Raw genomic sequence first — 25,929 nt, forward strand, 5'->3', positions numbered from 1 at the left:
ATGTGGTACTTTGTCGAACACTTCCTTACAATCCATAAAGACAATATCCACTGCATCCTCTTGATCAATGTTCTCTGTTACTTCATCAAAAAATTCATTTAGAATAGCCAAGCATGATCTGCCTTTCACAAATCCATGCTGGCTATCCTTAATTAGCTGAAACCTTTCCAATTGCCTGTTGATTTTTTTCGCCTGATTTCTAATATTTTCTAAGTCCTTACGCACCACTGATAAATTGTCTGTAGTCACTAAGACTGTCTTTACACCCTTGAATGAATAAAAGTGTCACATTTCCACTCTCCAATCATCTGGCTCCTCACCTGTATCTAGGGAAGACTGGAAGATCATGGTAAGCCTTTCCACTATCCCTTTACACTGTTACTATCCCAGTCTATATTCGGGTAATTGAAGTCTTCCATTATCACTACTCTGTTGTCGTTGCACCTCTTTGTAATTTTTCTGCAAATTTCTCCTCTATAATAAAACAGAAAATTCTGGAAATACTTAACAGGTCGGGCAGCATCTGAGAGAGAGAAACAGAATTAATGTTTCCGGTCTGTGACCTTTCATCCGAAGTCTTAAGATTAAAAATTACAGACCTGAAACGTTAATTCTGTTTCTCTGTCCACGGATGCTGCCTGACCTGTTGAGGATTTCCAGCATTTTGTTTTTATTTCAGATTTCCAGCATCTGCAGTATTTTGCTTTTGCTCCTCTCTATCCTTTCCCCTAGTTAGTACAAAGAACAAAGAACAAAGATAATGACAGCACAGGAACAGGCCCTTCGGCCCTCCAAGCCTGCGCCGATCCAGATCCTCTCTCTAAACATGTCGCCTATTTTCTAAGGTTCTGTATCTCTTTTCTTCCTGCCCATTCATGTATCTGTCTAGATACATCTTAAAAGACTCCATCGTGCCCGCATCTACCACCTCCGCTGGCAATGCGTTCCAGGTGCCCACCACCCTCTGCGTAAAGAACTTTCCACGCATATCCCCCCTAAACTTTTCCCCTTTCACTTTGAACTCGTGTCCTCTAGTAATTGAAACCCCCACTCTGGGAAAAAGCCTCTTGCTATCCACCCTGTCTATACCTCTCATGATTTTGTACACCTCAATCAGGTCCCCCCTCAATCTCCGTCTTTCTAATGAAAATAATCCTAATCTGCTCAACCTCTCTTCATAGCTAGCGCCCTCCATACCAGGCAACATCCTGGTGAACCTCCTCTGCACCCTCTCCAAAGCATCCACATCCTTTTGATAATGTGGCGACCAGAACTGTACGCAGTATTCCAAATGTGGCCGAACCAAAGTCCTATACAACTGTAACATGACCTGCCAACTCTTGTACTCAATGCCCCGTCCGATGAAGGAAAGCATGCCGTATGCCTTCTTGACCACTCTATTTACCTGCGTTGCCACCTTCAGGGAACAGTGGACCTGAACACCCAAATCTCTCTGGACATCAATTTTCCCCAGGACTTTTCCATTTACTGTATAGTTCATTCTTGAATTGGATCTTCCAAAATGCATCACCTCGCATTTGCCCTGATTGAACTCCATCTGCCATTTCTCTGCCCAACTCTCCAATCTATCTATATTCTGCTGTATTGTCTGACAGTCCCCTTCACTATCTGCTACTCCACCAATCTTAGTGTCGTCTGCAAATTTGCTAATCAGTCCACCTATACTTTCCTCCAAATCATTAATGTATATCACAAACAACAGTGGTCCCAGCACGGATCCCTGTGGAACACCACTGGTCACACGTCTCCATTTTGAGAAACTCCCTTCCACTGCTACTCTCTGTCTCCTGTTGCCCAGCCAGTTCTTTATCCATCTAGCTAGTACACCTTGGACCCCAAGCGCCTTCACTTTCTCCATCAGCCTGCCATGGGGAACCTTATCAAACGCCTTACTGAAGTCCATGTATATGACATCGACAGCCCTTCCCTCATCAATCAACTTTGTCACTTCCTCAAAGAATTCTATTAAGTTGGTAAGACATGACCTTCCCTGCACAAAACCATGTTGCCTATCACTGATGAGCCCATTTTCTTCCAAATGGGAATAGATCCTATCCCTCAGTATCTTCTCCAGCAGCTTCCCTACCACTGACGTCAGGCTCACCGGTCTATAATTACCTGGATTATCCCTGCTACCCTTCTTAAACAAGGGGACAACATTAGCAATTTTCCAGTCCTCCGGGACCTCACCCGTGTTTAAGGATGCTGCAAAGATATCTGTTAAGGCCCAAGCTATTTCCTCTCTCGCTTCCCTCAGTAACCTGGGATAGATCCCATCCGGACCTGGGGACTTGTCCACCTTAATGCCCTTTAGAATACCCAACACTTCCTCCCTCCTTATGCCGACTTGACCTAGAGTAATCAAACATCTGTTCCTAACCTCAACATCCGTCATGTCCCTCTCCTCGGTGAATACCGATGCAAAGTACTCGTTTAGAATCTCACCCATTTTCTCTGAGTCCAAGCATAACATTCCTCCTTTGTCCTTTAGTGGACCAATCCTTTCTCTAGTTACCCTCTTTCTCCTTATATATGAATAAAAGGCTTTGGGATTTTCCTTAACCCTGTTTGCTAAAGATATTTCATGACCCCTTTTAGCCCTCTTAATTCCTCGTTTCAGATTGGTCCTACATTCCCGATATTCTTTCAAAGCTTCGTCTTTCATCAGCCGCCTAGACCTTATGTATGCTTCCTTTTTCCTCTTAGCTAGTCTCACAATTTCACCTGTCATCCATGGTTCCCTAATCTTGCCATTTCTATCCCTCATTTTCACAGGAACATGTCTCTCCTGCACGCTAATCAACCTCTCTTTAAAAGCCTCCCACATATCACATGTGGATTTACCTTCAAACAGCTGCTCCCAATCTACATTTCCCAGCTCCTGCCGAATTTTGGTATAGTTGGCCTTCCCCCAATTTAGCACTCTTCCTTTAGGACCACTCTCGTCTTTCTCCATGAGTATTTTAAAGCTTACGGAATTGTGATCACTATTCCCAAAGTAGTCCCCTACTGAAACTTCAACAACCTGGCCGGGCTCATTCCCCAACACCAGGTCCAGTATGGCCCCTTCCCGAGTTGGACTATTTACATACTGCTCTAGAAAACCCTCCTGGATGCTCCTTACAAATTCTGCTCCATCTGGACCTCTAACATTAAACGAATCCCAGTCAATGTTGGGAAAATTAAAATCTCCTATCACCACCACCCTGTTGCTCCTACATCTTTCCATAATCTGTTTACATATTTGTACCTCTATCTCACGCTCGCTGTTGGGAGGCCTGTAGTACAGCCCCAACATTGTTACCGCACCCTTCCTATTTCTGAGTTCTGTCCATATTGCCTCACTGCTCGAGTCCTCCATAGTGCCCTCCTTCAGCACAGCTGTGATATCCTCTTTGACCAGTAATGCAACTCCTCCACCCCTTTTACCTCCCTCTCTATCCCGCCTGAAGCATCGATATCCTGGGATATTTAGTTGCCAATCATGCCCTTCCCTCAACCAAGTCTCAGTAATAGCAATAACATCATACTCCCAGGTACTAATCCAAGCCCTAAGTTCATCTGCCTTACCAACTACACTTCTTGCATTGAAACAAATGCACCTCAGACCACCAGTCACTTTATATTCATCATCTGCTCCCTGCCTGCTCTTCCCCTTAGTCACACTGACTTCATTATCTAGTTCCTTACAGGCTTTTGTTACTACCTCCTTACTGTCAACTGACCTCAATTGGTTCCCATCCCCCTGCCACATTAGTTTAAACCCTCCCCAACAGCGTTAGCAAAAGCACCTCCAAGGACATTGGTTCCAGTCCGGCCCAGGTGTAGACCGTCCAATTTGTAATAGTCCCACCTCCCCCAGAACCTGTCCCAATGTCCCAAAATTCTGAACCCCTCCTTCCTGCACCATCTCTCAAGCCACGCATTCATCCTGACTATTCTTTCATTTTTACTCTGACTATCACGTGGCACTGGTAGTAATCCTGAGATTACTACCTCTGACGTCCTACTTGTTAACTTGGCTCCTAACTCCCTAAACTCTGCTTGTAGGACCTCATCCCGTTTTTTACCTATATCATTAGTGCCTATGTGCACAATGACAACTGGCTGTTCACCCTCCCTCTTTAGAATGTTCTGCAGCCGATCTGAGACGTCCCTGACCCGTGCACCTGGGAGGCAACATACCATTCGGGAGCCTCGTTTTCGACCACAGAACCGCCTATCTACTCCCCTTACAATCGAATCCCCTACGACTATCGCCCTTCCACTCTTTTTCCCGCCCTTCTGAACAGCAGAGCCAGCCACGGTGCCATGGACCTGGCTACTGCTGCCTTCCCCTGGTGAGCCATCTCCCTCAACAGTATCCAAAACGGTATACTTGTTTTGGAGGGAGATGACCGCAGGGGACTCCTGCGCTGCCTTCCTGCTCTTTCTCTGCCTTTTGGTCACCCATTCCCTTTCTCCCTCAGCAATCCTAATCTGCGGTGTGACCAATTCACTAAACGTGCTATCCACGACCTCCTCAGCATCGCGCATGCTCCAAAGTGAGTCCATCCGCAGCTCGAGAGCCGTCATGCGGTCTAACAAGAGCTGCAGCTGGACACACTTCCTGCACGTGAAGGAGTCAGGGTCATCAGCCATGTCCCTGAGCTCCCACATTGAGCAAGAGGAGCATGATACGGGTCTGAGATCTCCTGCCATTTTTAATCTTAAGTTTAAACTTAGTTAAATGAAAAAGGAACGAAAAGTTTTTACCAATCACAATAAAACCAGAGAAATCGAAAAAGCCTTACCTTATAAACACCCCACCGAGTCCTTTTTTTTGGTTAGAGGAGGAGGGCGGGTGGGAGACACTACAAGTGTGGTGTCTCGGGTTCAGAAACCGCCCAAATATATAGTGTTTTACTTACCCAGCAGCCCCCTGGCCTCCGCCGAAAAACAAAAGGAAATTAAATTTACTTTCAAACTGACTTTCCCAGCTGCTCACTCGCTCACACGCTGCTCCCGAAAAAGCTGCTGCACTGAAAGGAAAGTTATTTTAAACCGCCCAAATATATAGTGTTTTACTTACCCAGCAGCCCCCTGGCCTCCGCCGAAAAACAAAAGGAAATTAAATTTACTTTCAAACTGACTTTCCCAGCTGCTCACTCGCTCACACGCTGCTCCCGAAAAAGCTGCTGCACTGAAAGATACACCCAGAAGTGTAATATTACCTCTGTTGTTTCTTAGCTGTGACAAATAGATTCTGTCCTTGATCCCTCCATATGTTCTCTCTAGCACTGCAATATTCTCCTTAATTAATACTGCCACCCGACTCCTTTCTTTCCTTCCCTATCTTTCCTGATGCTTTGTATCCAGGATTATTTCGTACCCTTTTTGGAGCCAGGTCGCTTATAACCATGACATCATATTCCCATGTGGCTATTTGCGTCTGCAGCACACCAACCTTATTTAGCACACTTTGTGCGATTACCCACATGCTTTGCAAACCTTAGACCTTCTTGTATACTCTCTTTGTCTTTTCCCACCTAAAAATATGTTATTTTTCACTCTAGTGCTAGTCGTCTCTCCCAAGCCTTTGTGTACTTTGTTTTTTCTTTCTGTTGCTACTTCCTGGTGCTGATCCCCCTGCCAAATTTGTGTAAACTATTGGGTTGGGTTCTAACCACCAAATGTAAAATGAAGTCTTATTAGATAATCTGTCTTTACATATAGTACCCAGAATAAATACTTTTCAAACCTGACAGTGGTATTTTCTCATCCATACCAGAATAAAGGAAAAAGACAAGTTAGAGGAGCAATCTTAAGAAATTACCTTTTGTATTTTGTTGCGCTAAAGAAAAATTCTGTCTTTTTAAATCTAAGTACTTTATTAAGTTCAGTAGAGTTTATGCATTTTCCTGGGGTATGATCTATTACAGGTTGCATTATATGGTACTGGTAATTATGTACAGTGAGGCTTTTTGTGCAGTTCATTACTATTAGTTGAAGATTGACCAGGAAAGGGTACTTTTTGGGACTAGCAAGTCTTCATATTTTGGAGAAACTATTAGTATCTGTTTTATTTAGTTATTTATACCTGAGTATGCTGATAGTTTGAGAAAATCAAGCCTACATTCATATAGACATGCTATATTATATCTTTTCCTTCCCTCATTAGGAGAACACTGAATGCAAGATTGCAGGCCTCATGTCGGGGCAAGGAAATGCCAGAGTACTCTCTGGCTGAATTCTGTCTCTTGGTTGACTTCTTATTGGACATAGTGTCATTGGTAAGGATTTCACCTAATCTGTCTCTGTAATTGATTGCTACCATCTGAGCAATAAAATGATACAGATTACAAACAGAGCTGTATATTGCAGATTAATGATTTGAAGAAAGACCACTGTCTGTATTATTCCTCTAAGTTCTGGCAACATTAACATGGTTCATTCTACCCAAAGGTCAACATTCTGGTCTTAGTGACTAAATACGTTGGATTTTCCTCAATATTTTGTCAATAAATGGAGGGTGAAAAGAGGTTTAAGGAAAATATACACTTGAGTCATGATCTGTACAAAAATCTTAAATTAAGACTTCAGTAAATTATGAATAGTAGGTGCAAGGGTTTAAACAGCACTTTTGGGAGCCCATGGTGTGAGCATTTCTGTATTCACAGAAACTGCTTAGAAAGAATAGGTGGTGTTTGTTGCAACACATGGAAATAATTTAAGGTAGGAATGGGATGTACAAGGAATAGATAAAATGTGAAGGGGAGAAGGTAGCATATATTTTTGATACCTTTGAAAATATTTACTTTTCATTTTACTTGATAAATTATTTATATAAAAAGTGCTGCTATTCCATAAACAGAGCAACACAGCAAAACTTGGCAAGAACAGTGTGTTGAGTGGCAAAGAGTGGTGAGATGAAAGATAACCCAAACCGAAGTTACAATCTAATTACTGCTTTTATAGCATCATGAGAGCACTTCATTTAGATTGCTGCTGGTAGGGTATCCTAATTATACGATATTGCTGTCAACAAATATCATAATGCCATTTTATTCAGTTGCATGTGAGTATCAGAATGCTATTCGGCAGTGGTCATTTGTACATTACATTGTGCAATCGGAGAAAATATGAACCAACTATTATTGGAAAAAATTATTACTTATTTTGTAGATGATAAACTGATTGGCCTGTAGTTAGTGGCATTGTCTTTACACCTGTTCTTGAATTTGCCACTCTCCAATCCTCTGGCACCTCCCCCATAACTAGGGAAGATTGGAAGATTATGGCAAAACCTTCTGCTACCCCCACTCCAACTTCCTTTAGGAACCTGGGATGCAAGCCATCGGGACCAGGCAACTTATCCGCTCTAAGCACAGCCAGCCATTCCAGTACATCCTGCCTCTTAATTTTCACCCCATCCATTATCTTTGCCATCCCCACTTCTGCCAATATTTTGTCAGCATCCTCTTCCTCAGTAAACACTGATACAAAGTATTCATTAAGTATTCTAGCCTTGCCCTGTGCCTCTAAGGAAATATCACCCTCTTTGTCCCTAATAGGACCCACTCCGCCTCTTACAACATGCTTATTATTTACATGCTGGTTGAAGATTTTTGGGTTCCCTTTCATATTGACTGCCATTCTATTCTCATATTCTCTCTTTGCCAGTCTGATTTTCCTCTTCACCTCCCTTCTCAACTGATTGTATTTGGCCTGGTTTTTGCTGGAAGAATTCATCTGACATGCATCATACACCTTCTTTTGTTTCATCATATCCTCTATTTCCCTTGTCATTCAAGGAGCTTTGGCTTTGGATTCCCTACCTTTGGCCCTTGTTGGAATATACTGAGCCTGGACCTGAAACATCATCTCAAAGTTCATACATTGTTCTGTTTGTTTTTCCTGTCAGGCTTTGGTTCCATTTTATCCTGGCTAGATCCCTTCTCATGCCATTAAAATTAGTCACAATCATTTACGGCAATGAAGGAGGCCATTCGGCCTATCGGGTCCATGCCGGCTCTTAATGGAACAATCCATTCCCTTGCTCAATCCACGTAGCCCCACAAGTTTATTTCCTTCATCCAATTTCCTTTTGAAATCATTGTTTCCGCTTCCACCACCCTCATGGGCAGTGTGTTCCAGGTCATTATCACTCACCACGTAAAAAAACTTCTTGCTCACATTCCTCTTGCATATCTTTCCCAAAACCCTCAATCTGTGTCCCCTAGTCCTTGTACCATCAGTTAATGGGAACAGTTTTTCCTTGTCTATCTTATCTAAGCCTGTCATAATGGGATTAGACTGGGCGGATTGTTTTTCGGACGGCACAGACACAATGGGCCAAGTGGTCTCTTTCTGTGCCGTAAACTTTCTATGATTAAGTTGTGGTACACGTCGGTACCAATGACACAGACAGGGTCCTGAGGTCAGATTTTCAGGAGCTAGGGCATAAGTTAAAAAGTAGGACCAAGGAGGCCAAAGAAAGAAAGAAAGAAGGACCTTGAAGGTAGTAACCTCTGGATTACTCCCAGTGCCGCATGCTAGCAAGAGTAGAAATATGAAGATAAGGATGGTCAAGATGCGGCCAGTTCTGGGGCAGGAGGCAGCAATTCAAAGGGGACAGGCTGCACCTCAACAGGGCTGGGACCAATGTTCTTGTTGGGAGGTTCAACTAGTGTGGTTGGAGAGGGTTTAAGCCAAATTGGCAGGGGGATGGGAACCAGCATATAGAAGTAGAAAAGAGGAATAAGGTGCACAAAGTCAGAGTGTTGGATGGTACTAGAGAATGGAGTAGTACCATATTAGATAGGAGCAGACTAAAAAAGGACTATAAGGAATACATAGACTGGTTTAAAATCCGTATATGTAAACACATGAAGTGTGCTGAATAAGGTTGGGGAGCTACAAGCACAGATAGCCATGTGGGAATATGATGCAGTGGCAATAATGGAAATATGGCTTAAAAATGCTAAGGACGCTTAATATTCAAGAATATAAAATGTTGTGAAAAAATAGGGAAGGAAAAAAGGGAGGTAAGGGAAGACATAGAAGTATTGGAAAGAGAGGATGTCCTTGAGGGGCAAGGACAGAATCTATTTGGTTAGAGTTGATATGCAAAAAGGGTATGATCATGCTACTTGGCGTAGTTTATAGGCCTCCAAATTGAGAGAGATAGAGATAGAGGAGCAAATCTGCAGGGACGTTAATTAACCAAATATCGATTGGGATAAAGGGAAAGAAGAGGGAGGAATTTCTGAAATGTGTTTTGGAGAACTTCCCTGAACAGTATGTTCCCAGTCCAACTAGGAAGGAGGCATTGCTGGATCCAGTGCAGGGGATTGAGGTGGGCCAAGTGCCTGTGGGGGAACTCTTGGGTGAGAGTGATCATCGTATCGTAAGATTTAGACTGGTAATGGCAGAGAGCAAGGAACAATCTAAAACAGAACTTCTAAATTGGAACAGGGTTCTAGATTGCAGGATGGTAGACCCTGGTGTCAGACTGGAGGATTGTAGCCAGTGGTGTTCCCAAGGATCAGTGCTAGGACTATGTTTTTTTTGCTATATAAAAATGACTTGGATCTTGAAATGGAGTAGAATTTCAAAATCTGCCAATGATACCAAACTTGGAGGAGCTGCAAACTGTGAGGATGATACGCATCGCCTGCAACAGGACACAGATGGGCTAACAGAATGGGCAGACAAGTGGCAAATGGAATTTAAAACAGAGAAGTGTGGGGTGATTTGGCAGAAGGGATAGGGTGAGGCAATCTAGACTTAATGGCACAGTTCTAAAGAATATGCAGGAACGGGGGACCTGGGGGTGCATGTGCATCGATTTTTGAAGCTGGCAGGACATAGTGAGAGAGTGGTTAGCAAATCATATGGGATTTTGGGCTTTATATATAAAGGCATTAAGTACAACAGCGGGGAAATTATGCTGAACCTTTATAAAGTTCCGGTTAGTCCCCAACGACAGTAGTGTGTCCAGTTCTGGTCACCACACTTTAGGGAGGATATGAGGGTCCTTCAGAGGTTGCAGAAGAGATTTACCAGAATGGTTCCAGGGATGGGGGATTTTAGTTACAAGGTTAGGTTGGAAAAGCTGGGGTTGTTTTCCTTGGAGTAAAGGAGATTGAGAGGAGATTTGATAGAGGTGTTCAAGTATTTGTTCCGTAGCCCTGCAGAATAAGGCACTTGAGGTGCATATCCAGACTCCTTTTGAATGAGTTGAGGGATTCTGTCTCAGCTACCCTTTCAGGCAGTGAGTTCCAGACACGTACCATCCTGTGGGTGAAGACGTTTTTCCTGATCTCCCCTCTAATCTTTCTACCAATCACTTTAAATCTTTGCCCCCTCGTCATTAACCTCTCTGCTAGGGTAAATAGGCCCTTCACCTCCACTCTATCCAGGCCCTTCAAAATTTTGTACATTTCAATCAGATCTTCCCTCAGCCTTCTCTGTTCCAGGGAGAACAATCCCAGCCTATCCAATCTTCCCTCAGAGCTTAAAATTCTCCACTCCTGGCAACATCCTCGTAAGTCTCCTCTGTACCCTCTCTAGTGCAATTGCATCCTTTTTGTAATGAGGTGACCAGAACTGCACACAGTACTCAAGTTGTGGCCTAACCAATGATTTATACAGCTCCAGCATAACCTCCCTGCTCATATTCTATACCTCGGCTAATAAAGGAAAGGATTAACGGTAGGGTTCTTGGGCATGTGGAGGAGCAGAGAGACCTTGGGGTCTATGTGCATAGATCATTGAAAGTTGCAACTCAAGTGGATAGGGCTGTGAAGAAGGCATATGGGGTGTTAGCGTTCATTAGCAGAGGGATTGAATTTAAGAGCCGTGAGGTGATGATGCAGCTGTACAGGACCTTGGTAAGGCCTCATTTGGAGTACTGTGTGCAGTTCTGGTCGCCTCATTTTAGGAAGGATGTGGAAGCCTTGGAGAGGGTGCAGAGGAGATTTACCAGGATGTTGCCTGGAATGGAGAATAAGTCTTACGAGGAAAGGCTGAACATTCTAGGCCTCTTCTCATTAGAAAGGAGAAGGATGAGGGGTGACATGATAGAGGTTTATAAGATGATCAGGGGAATAGATAGGGTAGACAGTCAGAAACTTTTTCCCCGGGTGGAGCAAAGCGTTACAAGGGGTCATAAATTTAAGGTGAAGGGTGGGAGATATAAGGGGGATGTCAGGGGAAGGTTCTTTACCCAGAGAGTGGTCGAGGCATGGAATGCCTTGCCCGGGGAAGTTGTTGAGTCAGAAACTTTAGGGACTTTCAAAAGGCTTTTGGATAGGTATATGGATAAAGGAGAATGATGGGGTATAGATTAAATTGTCCTTGACAGAGGACAAAGGATCGGCACAACATTGTGGGCCGAAGGGCCTGTTCTGTGCTGTATGTTCTATGTTCTATGTTCTATGATTCCATATGCCTTCTTAAACACCTTATCGAGCTGTCCTGCTACCTTCAGGGATCTCACTCCAAGGTCCCTCACTTCCTCTACACTTCTCAGTATTTTCCCATTAATCGTGTATTCCTTTGCCTTGTTTGACCTCCCCAAATGCATCACCTCACACTTCTTTGGGTTGAATTCCATTTGCCACTTTTCTGCCCATCGATATCTTCCTGCAGCCTACAGCTATCCTACTTGCTATCTGCCACAAGGCCAATCTTTGTGTTGTTTGCAAACTCCTTGATCATGCCCCCCTACATCTAAGTCCAAATCGTTAATATATATCACAAAAAGCAGGGGACCCAGTACTGTTTCTGTGGAACATTGCTGGAAACAGCCCTCCAGTCACAAAAACACCTGTCAACAATTACCCTTTGTTTCCTGCCACTGAGCCAATATTGTATCCACCTTGCTGCAATTCCCTAGATCCCATGGGATTTTTTTAAAACCAGTTTGCCATGTGGCACCATGTCAAAAGCCTTGTAAAATCCATGTAGCCCACATCAACTGAACTACCCTCAGCTATCTTCCTTGTTACTCCTTCAAAAAATTCAATCAAGTTGGACAGACAAAGTCTTCCCTTAACAAGTCCTTGATTAATCCATGCCTTTCTAAGTGACATTTTATCCTGTCTCTCAGAATTGATTCCAATAATTTGACCGCCACTGAGGTTAGACTGACTGGCCTGTAATTATTTGGTCTATCCCTCGCCCCCTTTTTAAACAAAGGTATAATGTTAGCAGACGTTTAATCCTCTGGCACCACACCTGTATCCAGTGAGGACTGGAAAATGATGGTCAGACCTTCCACTATTTCCTCTCACTTCTTTTAACAGCTCGGGGTACAGTTCATCCAGCCCTGGTGATTTATCAACTTTAAAGGATACTATCCCATTCTTATTTCCTCTCTCCCTTCCTTTATCACATCCAATACTTCGCACTCCTCTTCCTTAACTACAATATCTGTATTATCCCCCTCTTTTGTGAAGGAAGCTACAAAGTATTCATTAAGAACAATACCAACATCTTCCACCCCTACACATAGGTTACCTTTTTGGTCTTTTATGGGCCCTACTCTCTCCTTAGTTATTCTCTTACTCTTAATGTATTGATAAAACATCTTTGGGTTCACCTTGATTTTGCTTGCCAATATTCTTTCATGCTGTCTCTTAGCTTTCCTAATTTCCTTTTTGATTTCACCCCTCGGCTTTCTGGAGTATTGAGTTCTCAGTGTCGAAGTAAGCTTTCCTTTTCTGCTTTATCTTACCCTGTAAGCTCCTTGACATCCATGGGAATCTAGATTTGGTTGTCCCATCCTTTTTCTTTGTGGGAACATGTCTGCTCTGAACCCCTTGAATCTCCCCTTTGAATGCCTCCCATTGCTCTGACACTGATTTACCTTCAAGTAGCTGTTTCCAGTCCACATTCGCTAAATCACTGCTCAGCTTAGTAAAATTGGCCTTTCCCCAATTGAGAACTCTAACTCCTGTTCTATCTCTGTCCTTTTCCATAATTATGTTAAAACTGACTGAATTATGATCACTACCACCAAAATGCTCTTCCACTGCTACTCCTTCCAGTTGCCTAGCTTCATTTCCTAAAACTAAGTCTAAAACTGCACCCTCTCTTGTTGGCCCTACTGGCCAAAAATCTTCTATTGAATGCACCTCAGGAATTCTGCTCCCTCAATTCCTTTCACACTAAAACTATCCCACTTATTATTGGAGTGGTTAAAATTCCCTACTATTACTGCCCGAATGTTCTTGCACTTCCCAGAGATTTGCCTACATATCTGCTCTTCTATCTCCCTTTGACTGTTTGGGGTTTTATAGTACGCTTCCAGCAGTGCGATTGTCCCTTTTTTGTTCCTTAGCTCAAAATATATGGCCTCATATTGATGAACCTTCCAACGTATCATCCCTCCTCACAGCTGTAATAGTTTCTTTGACTAAAATTGCCACACCCCCCCCCCTTTCTTTTTTTTTTAGAACATTACAGCGCAGTACAGGCCCTTCGGCCCTCGATGTTGCGCCGACCTGTGAAACCATCTGACCTACACTATTCCATTTTCATCCATATGTCTATCCAATGACCATTTAAATGCCCTTAAAGTTGGCGAGTCTACCACTGTTGCAGGCAGGGCGTTTCACGCCCCTACTACTCTCTGAGTAAAGAAACTACCTCTAACATCTGTCCTATATCTATCACCCCTCAACTTAAAGCTGTGTCCCCTCGTGTTTGCCATCACCATCCGAGGAAAAAGACTCTCGCTATCCACCCTATCTAACCCACTGATTATCTTATATGTCTCTATTAAGTCACCTCTCCTCCTCCTTCTCTCCAACGAAAACAACCTCAAGTCCCTCAGCCTTTCCTCGTAAGACCTTCCCTCCATACCAGGCAACATCCTAGTAAATCTCCTCTGGACCCTTTCCAAAGCTTCCACATCCTTCCTATAATGTGGTGACCAGAACTGCACGCAATACTCCAGGTGCGGTCTCACCAGAGTTTTGTACAGCTGCAGCATGACCTCGTGGCTCCGAAACTTGATCCCCCTACTAATAAATGCTAACACACCATATGCCTTCTTAACAGCCCTATTAACCTGGGTAGCAACTTTCAGGGATTTATGTACCTGGACACCAAGATCTCTCTGTTCATCTACACTACCAAGAATCTTCCCATTAGCCCAGTACTCTGCATTCCTGTTACTCCTTTCAAAGTGAATCACCTCACACTTTTCCGCATTAAACTCCATTTGCCATCTCTCAGCCCAGCTCTGCAGCCTATCTATGTCCCTCTGTACCCTACAACATCCTTCGGCACTATCCACAACTCCACCGACCTTAGTGTCATCCGCAAATTTACTAACCCACCCTTCTACACCCTCTTCCAGGTCATTTATAAAAATGACAAACAGCAGTGGCCCCAAAACAAATCCTTGCGGTACACCACTAGTAACTAAACTCCAGGATGAACATTTGCCATCAACCACCACCCTCTGTCTTCTTTCAGCTAGCCAATTTCTGATCCAAAGCTCTAAATCACCTTTCTTATCCTCCTTCCTATTGCGTCTGAAAACCCTGTAACCAGGAACATTGAGCTGCCATTCCTGTCCCTCCTTAAGCCATATATCTGTCATAGCTGTGATGTCATACTGCCACATGTCTATCTGTGCCCTCAGCTCATCTGCTTTATTTGCTATGCTTGCATTGAAATAGATACCGTTGAGCACTGCCAAATTCTTTTTATTTTCTAACCTTTGTTCCCTCTGTCTTTCAGACTCGTCCCTTAATTTTCTGCCTTCCATTTTCATTTCTGATTTTGTCCCAACTGAGCGTACCCTCCAGTCCCCAACCCATTGCCAAACGAGTTTAAATCTTCCCCAGTGGCACTAGCAAAATGTCCCGCACGGAACCCAATCCCGGCTCTGTTCAGGTGAAACACAGCTGGCCTGACCGGCCCTATCTCCCCCAGAGCCGGTCCCAATGTCCCAAGAATCTAAAGCCCTCCCTTCTGTACCATATTTCCAGCCATGCAGCCATCTGTCTTATCCTTCTATTCTTGTAATCACTTGCGTGTGGCACGGGGAGGTCCTGCTTGCTAATTTCTCACCATCTCCCTACATTCTGACTGCAGGACCACATCCCTCTTTCTACCTATGTCATTGATTCCGCTTTGGACCATGATTGCTGGCTGTTCACCCTCCCCCTTCAGTATGCTCTGCAGCTGCCCAGTGACATCCTTGACCCTGGCATCAGGGAGGCAACACACCATCCTGGATTCACATCTGTGGCCACGGAAACGCCTGTCTGTTTCCCTGACTATTGAATCACCTATCACTATGGCTCTTCCAGTCTTCCCTGTACCCCCCCCCCCCCCCGCCCCTGTGCAGCTGAGCCGCCATGGTGCCATGGACTTGGCTCTGGCTGCACTCTCCAGGTGAAGTATCGCCTTCCTCAGTATTCAATACCGAATACCTGTTGGAGAGTGAGATGCACTCAGGAGTCTCCTGCACTACCTGCCTGTTTCTTTTTGACTGCCTGGCGGTCACCCATTCCCCCTCTCCCTGCATACTCTTAAGCTGTAGGGTGACCACTTCTTTAAACTTCTGGTTCACTCCCTTCCCCCTGTAGAGTACTTTGCACCCTCTCTGTGATTTCCTTTACCCTGACACCAGGGAGGCACCATACCATGCGGGACTCCCAATGGCAATTACTGAAATGCTCGTCTGTCTCCTGACTGGAATCTCCTACAGCAACTGCATTTCTTCTCTTTGCTGTTCCCTCCTGTCCAGTCCCTTGTCAATCAGTTCCGCGATCTGAACTGCACTCCTTCTAGGTATTGTCATTCTCAGTAGTCTCCAATGTGGGTGGGTGGTGGAGGTTGGCTGCGGGAGGGTCAAATGGTGGGCAGGGAAGCATGTAAACTTGGTAGGCTGGGAGAAAGCATTCCTGCTCCTCTTGAACCACAAGCAGTGCTGTTGAAGCATTTACCTTTTCCTTGATGCAGCCCTTGCTAGCCATTCGCCTCTGGGTTTCCTCAGACCTGGGAAACCCATCTGGCCAAGATTAAACCTGGAAAACAGGTAAAATAAGAGGCTTGCAGCCTCATTATGAAATTTCAGTAGCCAGTTTGCATCCTGGGAACTGATTGGTGGCCTGCCTCCATTCAAACCGGAAGTGAGTGGGGTTGGCTTTGAGTTTGAAGGTTTTAAAGCTTTAACGTCTCAGCTGACCCGTCCAATATATTTTTGGTGTTTAAAATTACCCCCATTTAGTTAAACTTCAAGTGCTGCTTTGCATTCTGAATATATTTGAGGTCAATTCCATGAGTGCATGTGTTCTTCCGGGGTGGGGGTTGGTGGGAAGAACCTGATCGAGGGACCCAGCATCGGGAAGTGGGGGGTGGGGAGGGTCTGCTGAAAGCAATCCCATCCCCTTGCTGATGACCCCCCCCCCCACTCCCCCAACCCCCACCCTATGAAACCCATCCTGCCATCACTTACCTCTGGCCTGGGTCGCTCCTCCATCCTGGGTCTCCAGTGGGTGTCCTTCTAGCAGCAGCCACCGCCTCCCCGGTGGCACTGCCGAGCAAAAGAGATGCCGGCTTCTGATTGCTGGCAGCACTCGGCAGGCCGGACCTCCCACCCCTGGGGTCCTGATCCCAGGGAAGGCCCGCGAGTGGCCTCTCAAGCACATGATTTGCTAGCCATACAGTGGGCCCTTCCCAAAGGAGGCATTGCAGGTTTCTCACTGGCTGTCCAGCCAGCTGCCGAGACCCATGTCACCTCCATAAAATTCCCCTTGGTGTGGGTGAATATTCTGCAGCTGACAAAGGAAGGTACTTTTTGTGTCTATTTTATTAATACCTTCATGACATCTGAAACTAATGGTTGCTGATCCATCTAATTAAAATTGCTCAAAAATGAGTGTGTCCTTGTGTGTTATAGGACATCAGAAACGACTGAGTACCTGACAAAATGCTGAGTTTGATCATGGCTAGGGGAGGTGAGGGATTAGGAATGCTTCAGTGATTTCTAATCTCTTCCTATCCTCTTAAGTGTGACAACTGTTTTTTTTTGTAAACCTCTGCTTTCTTCTTTTAAAGCCTACTCGAAGTATGAGAGTACTGTGTCAGGTATGGGACTCCTACTGTCGTATCACTTCATCTAATCTTTCTGCTTCATCATCAATAAAACAGTTGTACCATTGCATGTAATTCTGGAGTAGGTTTTGGGACCCATCATTTTTAAAATCGTTAGACTATATGCCGTTTTATTTCTTTTTATCTGTACAATTTACTAGCTTTTTATTTTCAATAACAGCTTGCATTTATATATTTATATAGTACCTTTAAAGTAGAAAATATACCGAGGTCCTTACTGAACATTGTCAAAAAAAACATTTTTGATGCTGAGCTACAGAACGAGCTATCTGAACAGATGACCAAAAGCTTGGTTAAGGAGGAGCATCTTAAAGGAAGAGAAAGAAGTTGAGAGAGCGAATTCCAGAGTTTAGGACCAATGCAGCTGAAAGTACAGCTGCCAATGGTGGAGCAATTAAAACTGGGGTGACACAGGTGACTGGAATTGCAGGAGTACAGAGATCTCAAAAGCTTATATAGGGCTGGGGGAGCTTAGCGTTAGGGAGGGACGAGGCCATGGAGAGATTTGAAAGCGTGGCTATTTTAAAATTGAGGCATTGTTGGACTGAGAGCAAGTCCTGGGTGATGGGGGAGAAAAACTTGTTGCGTGTTGTGATAAGGGCATGAGATGTTTTGAAAAGCACAGGTTTATGTAGGGTGGATGGTAGTAGGCTGGCCAGGAAATCATTGAAACAGTCAAGTCTAGCGGTACCAATGGATGAGGGTTTCAGCAAAAAATGAGCTGACGCAGGTTCAGAGTGGCTACAAGAGCAGGTCAGAGGCTGGGAGTTCTGCAGCGAGTATCTCCTGATTCCCCAAAGCCTGTCCACCATCTGCAAGGCACAAGTCAGGAGTGTGATGGAATACTTGCCTGGGTGAGTGCAGTTCCAGCAACACTCAAGCTCGACACCATCCAGGACAAAGCAGCCTGCTTGATCATTACCCCAGCCACCATCTTAAACATTCACTCCCTCCACCACCTCCACCACCGCCACACGGTGGTAGCAGTGCATTCCATCTACAAGATGCACTGCAGCAACTTATCAAGACTCCTACGACAGTACCTTTCAAACCCATGATGACCACCACCTAGAAGAACAAGGGCAGCAGACACACGGAAACACCACCACCTGCAACTTCCCCTCCAAGTCACACATTGTCCTAACTTGGAACTATATGGCCATTGTCGCTGGGTCAAAACCTGGAGCTCCCTAACAGCACTGTGGGTGTACATACACCACATGGACTGAAACAGTTTAAGAAGGCGACTCACCATCACCTAATGGGTAATTAGGGATGGGCAACAAATGCTGGCCTTGCCAGCGACACTCACATCCCATAAACAAATAACGATCAGGCAATGTTATGGAGGTGTAAGTAGGTAGTTTTGGAGCGGATATGTGGTTGGAAGTTTATCTCTGGGTCAAACACGTTTGTGAATGGTTTGGCTCAACTTCAGATAGTTGCTAGGGATGGAAACGGTGGTCAGGCAACTGAGTTTGTGGCAGAATAAAAGACAATAGCTTCAGTCTGTCCAGTTTAGTCTGTTTAGTTGGAGAAAGTTTCTGCTCATGCAATATTAGATGTCAGACAAGCGATGTGACAAATCAGAAAAAGCGGAGGGGTCAAGAAAGATGGCAGTGAAATAGAGCTTTGTGATGCCAGTATACCTGTGGAACCTGATGTGTTTTCAGATGGGATCAGATGGAATTTTAAGAAAATTCACTATGATTTTTGTATGGCTACAGAAATTATCTCATCCTGATGGTTATGAATGCTGGATTTTATAATGTGTATGTTTTAAAAACTGTGATTTTAAATGTTTAAGATGGAGTCAGAGAAGTCAGGTGACCTTATATCAACTCTGCTTAAAGACAAGACAGAAATCTTGGTGACCAGGACAACAAAGAACACAGATCAAAAAATTTTTTTTTGAAAAACAGAGACTGCTGGGTATAACATCTGAAGAACAATGGGTTTCACCCTTCCATACTTTCAGATCGTAAACAGTCAGTGATTCTGAGAATGCTAATATGCATGGCAGCTACTAACACCTGGAAACAATGGAAGGTCCAGGTGGCGCTGCTGAAGCCAGACCTGTGGATTTTGCATTTTGGAAAAGGACAATAGGCTATTGACTTGTGATTCCAGATAAATTTAACAGATTTTCTGAAGGCAGACAAGCTGTAAGAAAGGAAATCAGCAGTTGCAGCCTGAGATCAGGCTGTAAGAAAGGAAGACAGCCAGTGGTGGCAGCCTCAAGGGAGAAAGAGGGGGAACACCTGCTTTCAGGAAAAAACTGGTGCAGCGAAAGGCTGCGAAGACTTGACCCTGTTTTGAAAGTTGAAGTTTGCAGAAAAGTAGAAGACCAGCAGGATCGCCAGGAATCATCTTATTCAGGTCAGATTCAGGTCGAACGTGCTCGGAGAAATGAGCGAAGAGGACATTGACAGTGAAAAAGGTCTGGGAGATCCAACCCACTGCAACAGGGAGGAGTTTGGGACTTTTAACCGCAAAGACTTCGCCATCAAAGAGGACTATGGAATGTGTAAGTGTGATAGGGTCTTCAAGTGTTTTAATAAGTAAATACCTTTCTTTGTAACTTAGTTTAGTTTTAGTTTAGAGATACAGCACTGAAACAGGCCCTTCGGCCCACCGAGTCTGTGCCGACCATCAACCACCCATTTATACTAATCCTACACTAATTCCATATTCCTACCACATCCCCACCTGTCCCTATATTTCCCTATCACATACCTACACGAGGGGTAATTCATAATGGCCAATTAACCTAGCAACCTGCAAGTCTTTGGCACGTGGGAGGAAACCGGAGCACCCGGAGGAAACCCACGCAGACACAGGGAGAACTTGCAAACTCCACATAGGCAGTACCCAGAATTGAACCCGGGTCGCTGGAGCTGTGAGGCTGCGGTGCTAACCACTGCTCCGCCCTACTTAATACTTACAAAGTAGTACTAGTTATTGGGAATTTCTCTTAGTTTAGTAGTTATAATAGATGTCTTAAAATGTGAAATCTTGTGTATTTCTTTAAATTGGTCTGCAGGTTCATATCTCAAACTTTAATGTTAATGGTCTGATAGGTAATAACAAAGGTGGATGATGAGAAGAGATTTGGTTTTAGTGAGAGAAAGGGCAAAGGAGAGGATACAGGCAACACAGAGTAGTTTAAAAAAAAGGTCAGGAGTCTAGGTTCGAGTCAAAGGACCAATGTATTATTTTTGTAATAGAGTGCTGGAGGTTGAAAGACAATCCAGTAGCCGTGGTAGGTTTACTAAAAGGATGCCCCAATAGATAGTGCTGTTGACAAGCCAGTGGCTTTGGCGATGTTGGATAGTGAGCAAAAAGGTGCTCCCCTTGTGTGCTAATGAATTGTCAGTTCCCTGAAGGTTATAGAAGTTTAGTGTTAAGGTGTCCCTATATTTGTCAGATGAGGCAGGCTAGCCAGTTCTGCTGCTTAAAGATACAGGGGCAACTCGGTCATTAATGGTACCAAAGGATGTAGATTTTTCCCCAAAGAATGCTCTGAATGCAAAAATCATGGTGCGAGATGTGGTGGGGAGGGGGGGCTGCTATTTATCCATTCCATTGCATAAGGTTAATTTGCAATGTGATTTAATCATTGGTCTGGTTACAGTAGGAATTGTCCTAAATTTGTATATTGAAGGGATGGATTTGTTGCTAGGGAATGACTTAGCTGGGGATAAGGTATTGGCGTCTCTAGTTTCAGAAAAGCCGGTTGAAGTTGCTGAAACTGAAGTTTTACAGGAGTTTCCTGGAATAGTCCCAGATTGTGTACAGACAAGAATCCAGGCACATAAGATTAAACAAGGCGAGAAGGATTCAGTTCTTGTGGAGGACAGTTCGGATGTTTAGTTGGCTGAGACTTTTTTCAAGGATTTGGATGGTGAGGTCGGCACAGTGGCGCAGTGGTTAGCACCGCAGCCTCACAGCTCCAGGGACCCGGGTTCGATTCCGGGTACTGCCTGTGTGGAGTTTGCAAGTTCTCCCTGTGTCTGCGTGGGTTTTCTCCGGGTGCTCCGGTTTCCTCCCACAAGCCAAAAGACTTGCAGGTTGATAGGTAAATTGGCCATTATAAATTGTCACTAGTATAGGTAGATGGTAGAGAAATATAGGGACAGGTGGGGATGTGGTAGGAATATGGGATTAGTGTAGGATTAGTATAAATGGGTGGTTGATGTTCGGCAAAGACTCGGTGGGCCGAAGGGCCTGTTTCAGTGCTGTATCTCTAATCAATCTAAAAGGCACCAAGGCTAGCAAGGCTAGGTGAATTGCTTAGCAGACCATCTTTGATTGAGGCATGACAGGCAAAGTCACAGACTTAAGTTTGTGTCAGACGGCTTGCTCTGAGGCAGAAGCTGAAATGGTCCCTGCGTGTTACTATGTTAAGAATGAGATTCTAATGAGAAAGTGGAGACCTCCCCAGAGGCCCACTGATGAAGATTGGGTCATAGTTCATCAGGCTGTGTTTCCCCGGGTACTGTAGTGAAATTTTGGTAATTTCCGATGAGATCCCAGTGGCAGGTCAAGTGGGTATTTGAAAGACTCAGGCCAGGATAAGACAGCATTTTTATTGTCCAGGCTTGCAGAAAGATGTGGTTGAATTTTCCAGAACCTGTCATACACATCAGGTAGTTGGGAAGCTACAGCCTTCGATTAAGCTAGCCCCATTAATACCAATACCTGTTTTTGACGAACCATTTAGTCAGATTCTTGTGGATTGTGCCAGACCCTTACTTAGAATTAAGTCAGGTCACAAGCTTCTCTTAACCATCATGGATTTGTTCACTAGGTTTCCAGAGGCAATATCTTTGAAAAAGATCACAGCTAAAGTTGTGATTGAGGCGTTAATTCAGTTTATCACTAAATATGGATTGCCAAAAAAAATTTAGACAGACCAGGGGGTCAGATTTCATGTCAAAGATATTTCAAGAGGTCATGAGTAATTTGGGAGTGAGAGCTCAAATCGTCCACTTATCACCCGCAATCACAATCACTCATGAGTATAAAAGCTTATTGCTTTGAGTATTCTTATGATTGGATAAGGGGATATCATTTTTATTATTTGCCACCCGGGACATACCAAATGAGTTCACTCTATTTGAATTGATCTATGGACATGAGGTTAAGGGTCCCCTTAAACTCTAAGGCGAGATTTTTAGTACTGGAAGAGGAAACTAACCTCTTAGATTATGTGTCAGACTTTCGATAGAGACTCACAAAAGCTTGTAAGATGGCCAGAAATCATCTTACGATTTCTAAAACCCAAGCAGATAGAACAGCTAAGGCACACAGTTTGTAGCCTGGAGGCAAGGTGTTAGTTTTGTGCCTTTACCTGGGGAATCATTAAAAGTTAGCTTCATGGACCTTACTTCATTAAGAGGAAGCTTATTTATTTTATTTAGAGATACAGCACTGAAACAGGCCCTTCGGCCCATCGAGTCTGTGCCGACCAACAACCACCCATTTATACTAATCCTACACTAATCCTATATTCCTACCACATCCTCACCTGTTCCTATATTCCCCTACCACCTACCTATACTAGGGGCAATTTATAATGACCAATTTACCTACCAACCTGCAAGTCTTTTGGATGTGGGAGGAAACCGGAGCACCCGGTGAAAACCCACGCAGACACAGGGAGAACTTGTAAACTCCACACAGGCAGTACCCAGAATCGAACCCGGGTCCCTGGAGCTGTGAGGCTGCGGTGCTAACCACTGCGCCACTGTGCCGCCCGCTTAGTGAGGTAACTATCTGGTTAGTACCCCAGACAGATGGAAAAGGCAAAGGATGTGTCACGTGAATATATTGCAACGGTACTATGACCGTGAACCTTATCAGCCAGTAAATGTATGTCAAATAACAGAAAGGGAGGTTAAGGATAATGTTACTTCTGATAAAAGTGAAGGGGAGGTCATGTCCCACTAATTTGAATGAGTTTTTTGAGGAAGTGACACGGGATCAGAGGTGAACTGGCTCAGTCAGAGAAGACAGAGGGTAGCAGTGGAAGGATGCTTTTCTGAATGGAGGGATGTGACTAGTGGTGTTTCGCAGGGATCAGTGCTGGGACCTTTGCTGTTTGTAGTATATATAAATGATTTGAAGGAAAATGTAGCTGGTCTGATTAGTACGTTTGCGGATGACACAAAGATTGGTGGAGTTGCGGATAGTGATGAGGATTGTCAGAGGATACAGCAGGATATAGATCAGTTGGAGACTTGGGCGGAGAAATGACAGATGGAGTTTAATCCGGACAAATGTGAGGTAATGCATTTTGGAAGGTCTAATGCAGGTGGGAAGTATACAGTAAATGGCAGAACCCTTAGGAGTATTGACAGGCAGAGAGATCTGGGCGTACAGGTCCACAGGTCACAAAGTGGCAACGCAGGTGGATAAGGTAGTCAAGAAGGCATACGGCATGCTTGCCTTCATCGGTCGGGGCATAGAGTCTTAAAATTGGCAAGTCATGCTGCAGCTGTACAGAACTTTAGTTAGGCCATACTTGGAATATTGTGTGCAATTCTGGTCGCCACACTACCAGAAGGACGTGTGGAGGCTTTGGAGAGGGTACCAGGATGTTGCCTGGTCTGGAGGGTATTAGCCATGAGGAGAGGTTGGATAAACTCGGATTGTTTTCACTGGAACGATGGAGGTGGAGGGGCGACATGGTTTACAAAGTTATGAGCGACATGGACAGAGTGGATAGTCAGTTGCTTTTTCCCAGGGTGAAAGAGTCAGTTACTAGGGGACATAGGTTTAAGGTGCGAGGGGAAAAGTTTAGAGGGAATATGCGAGGCAAGTTCTTTACACAGAGGGTGGTGAGTGCCTGGAACTTGCTGCCGGGGGAGGTGGTGGAAGCAGGTACGATAGTGACGTTTAAGAGGCATCTTGACAAATACATGAATAGGAAGGGAATAGAGGGATTCGGTCCCCGGAAGTGCAGAAGGTTTTAGTTTAGGCAGGCATCAAGATCGGCGCAGACTTGGAGGGCCTGTTCCTGTGCTGTACTGTTGTTTGTTCTTTGTATCTCAGACGAACCCCCTACGGTGAAACTGGCAAACACAGAAGTGTTAGAAAATTTAGACACAGTTCTACACTATTTCTCTGAACAGCATAAAAGGGACATAGCTGAGCTGTTAAGAGTTTAAAGCCATAAGCGATGATGAGCCAAGTCGAGCTCCTCTGGCTATTCATGGGGTTGATGTAGGGACATCTTCACCCATTAAACAGAACCCTTATTGACTCAATCCTGATAAATTGGCTCAGATCAGAGAGGAGGTTCAGTATATGCTAAACAATGATATAATTAAATCTAGTCAGAGTAGCTGGAGTTCACCAGTGGTGCTGGTACCAAAACCAGAAGGTTCCAAAAAATTTTGTATTGATTGTCGGAAAGTCAATGCAGTAAGTACAACAGACACTTATCCAATCCCAAGACTTGAGGATCATATTATATTAGCGATACAGCACTGAAACAGGCCCTGCGGCCCACCGAGTCTGTGCCGACCAACAACCACCCATTTTACTAACCATACAGTAATCCCATATTCCCTACCTACACGAGGGGCAATTTACAACGGTCAATTTACCTACCACCTGCAAGTCTTTGGCTGTGGGAGGAAACCAGAGCACCTGGCGAAAACCCATGCGGTCACAGGGAGAACTTGCAAACTCCGCACAGGCAGTAACCAGAATCGAACCCGGGTCCCTGGAGCTGTGAGGCTGCGGTGCTAACCACTGCGCCACTGTGATAGAGTGCGGAATTCAGACGTTTCAGCAAGTCAATCTTGCTAATAAGGTTATTGGCAAAGACAGACCAAGCCAAAGAAATCTCCACCTTCGTGACCCCAGATGGCCTTTTTCAGTCGAAGGTTATACAGTTTGGTATGAAAATACACCGGCCACATTTCAAAGGTTCACTTACCAGGTGATTGTTGGACTAAGCAATTGTGTGATGTGGATGATCTGTTGATATGCAGTGACCCTTGGGAAGACCATGTTGAACACTTAAAGGCTCTGTTCGACAGTTTAGAGAAAGCCAATTTGGGAGTAAACTTAGCGAAGAGTGAGTTTGCCAAGGGTAAAGTCACCTATTGAGGGCATGTCGTGGGTCAAGTGTTGCCTAGAGAAGTTAAGGCTGAGGCAATAATGGATTTTTCAGTCCCAAGACAAAAACGTGAGATACTAGGATTCCTAGGGATGTGTGGGTTCTACCGCAAGTGTGTTCCTAATTTCAGTACAGCAGTTACTCCACTGACAAATTTATTAAAAAGGGCGTGAAGTTCCAGTGGACAGAAACCTGTCAAATGGCATTTGTAAAGTTAAAATCCATTTTAATAAATGAACTCGTTCGAGCAGCACCAAGTTTTGGCAAGTCCTTAAAAGTGGCTATTGATGCCAGTGATGTTGGAGTAGGAGCAGTGTTACCCCAGGATGATGATACGAGTATTGAACGACCAGTGAGTTATTTTTCCAGAAAACTCAATAAGTACCTGAAAGAGTAGCTAAGCTGTAGCGTGCTTAATGAGATGCTGTTCCTCGAGCTTGTGTTGACGTTCACTGGAACACTGCAGCAAGCCCAGGATAGAGATGTGGGCATGAGAGCGGGATGGGGGGGTTGAAATGGCAAGCGACAGGAAGCTTGGGGTCATGTTTTCGGACTGAGCGGAGGTGTTCTGCAAAGTGGTCACCCAATCTGTGTTTGGTCTCCCCAATGTAGAGGACACCGCATTGTAAGCAGCAAATACAGTGTACTAAATTGAA

The 25,929-nt window shown here is 44.5% G+C and overlaps 1 protein-coding gene across 15 annotated transcripts in view; it reads left to right on the forward strand.

The window, feature by feature from the left end:
- dop1a (DOP1 leucine zipper like protein A) overlaps positions 1-25,929 on the forward strand; it is a 555,441-nt gene that overhangs the window by 233,442 nt on the left and 296,070 nt on the right. For 13 of the 15 annotated variants that reach the window (XM_068044706.1, XM_068044708.1, XM_068044707.1 and 10 more), the window contains 2 exons: positions 6,182-6,293; positions 17,086-17,115. In XM_068044706.1, coding sequence (XP_067900807.1) covers positions 6,182-6,293; positions 17,086-17,115 — 142 coding nt within the window. Of the gene's footprint in view, positions 1-6,181; positions 6,294-17,085; positions 17,116-19,070; positions 19,670-25,929 lie in introns of those variants that run through there. The other 2 variants (XM_068044705.1, XM_068044716.1) reach the window with 2 other exon arrangements.

This window comes from Heterodontus francisci, chromosome 13, assembly GCF_036365525.1.
Source record: "Heterodontus francisci isolate sHetFra1 chromosome 13, sHetFra1.hap1, whole genome shotgun sequence".
In the NCBI taxonomy this organism is placed as follows: domain Eukaryota; kingdom Metazoa; phylum Chordata; class Chondrichthyes; order Heterodontiformes; family Heterodontidae; genus Heterodontus; species Heterodontus francisci.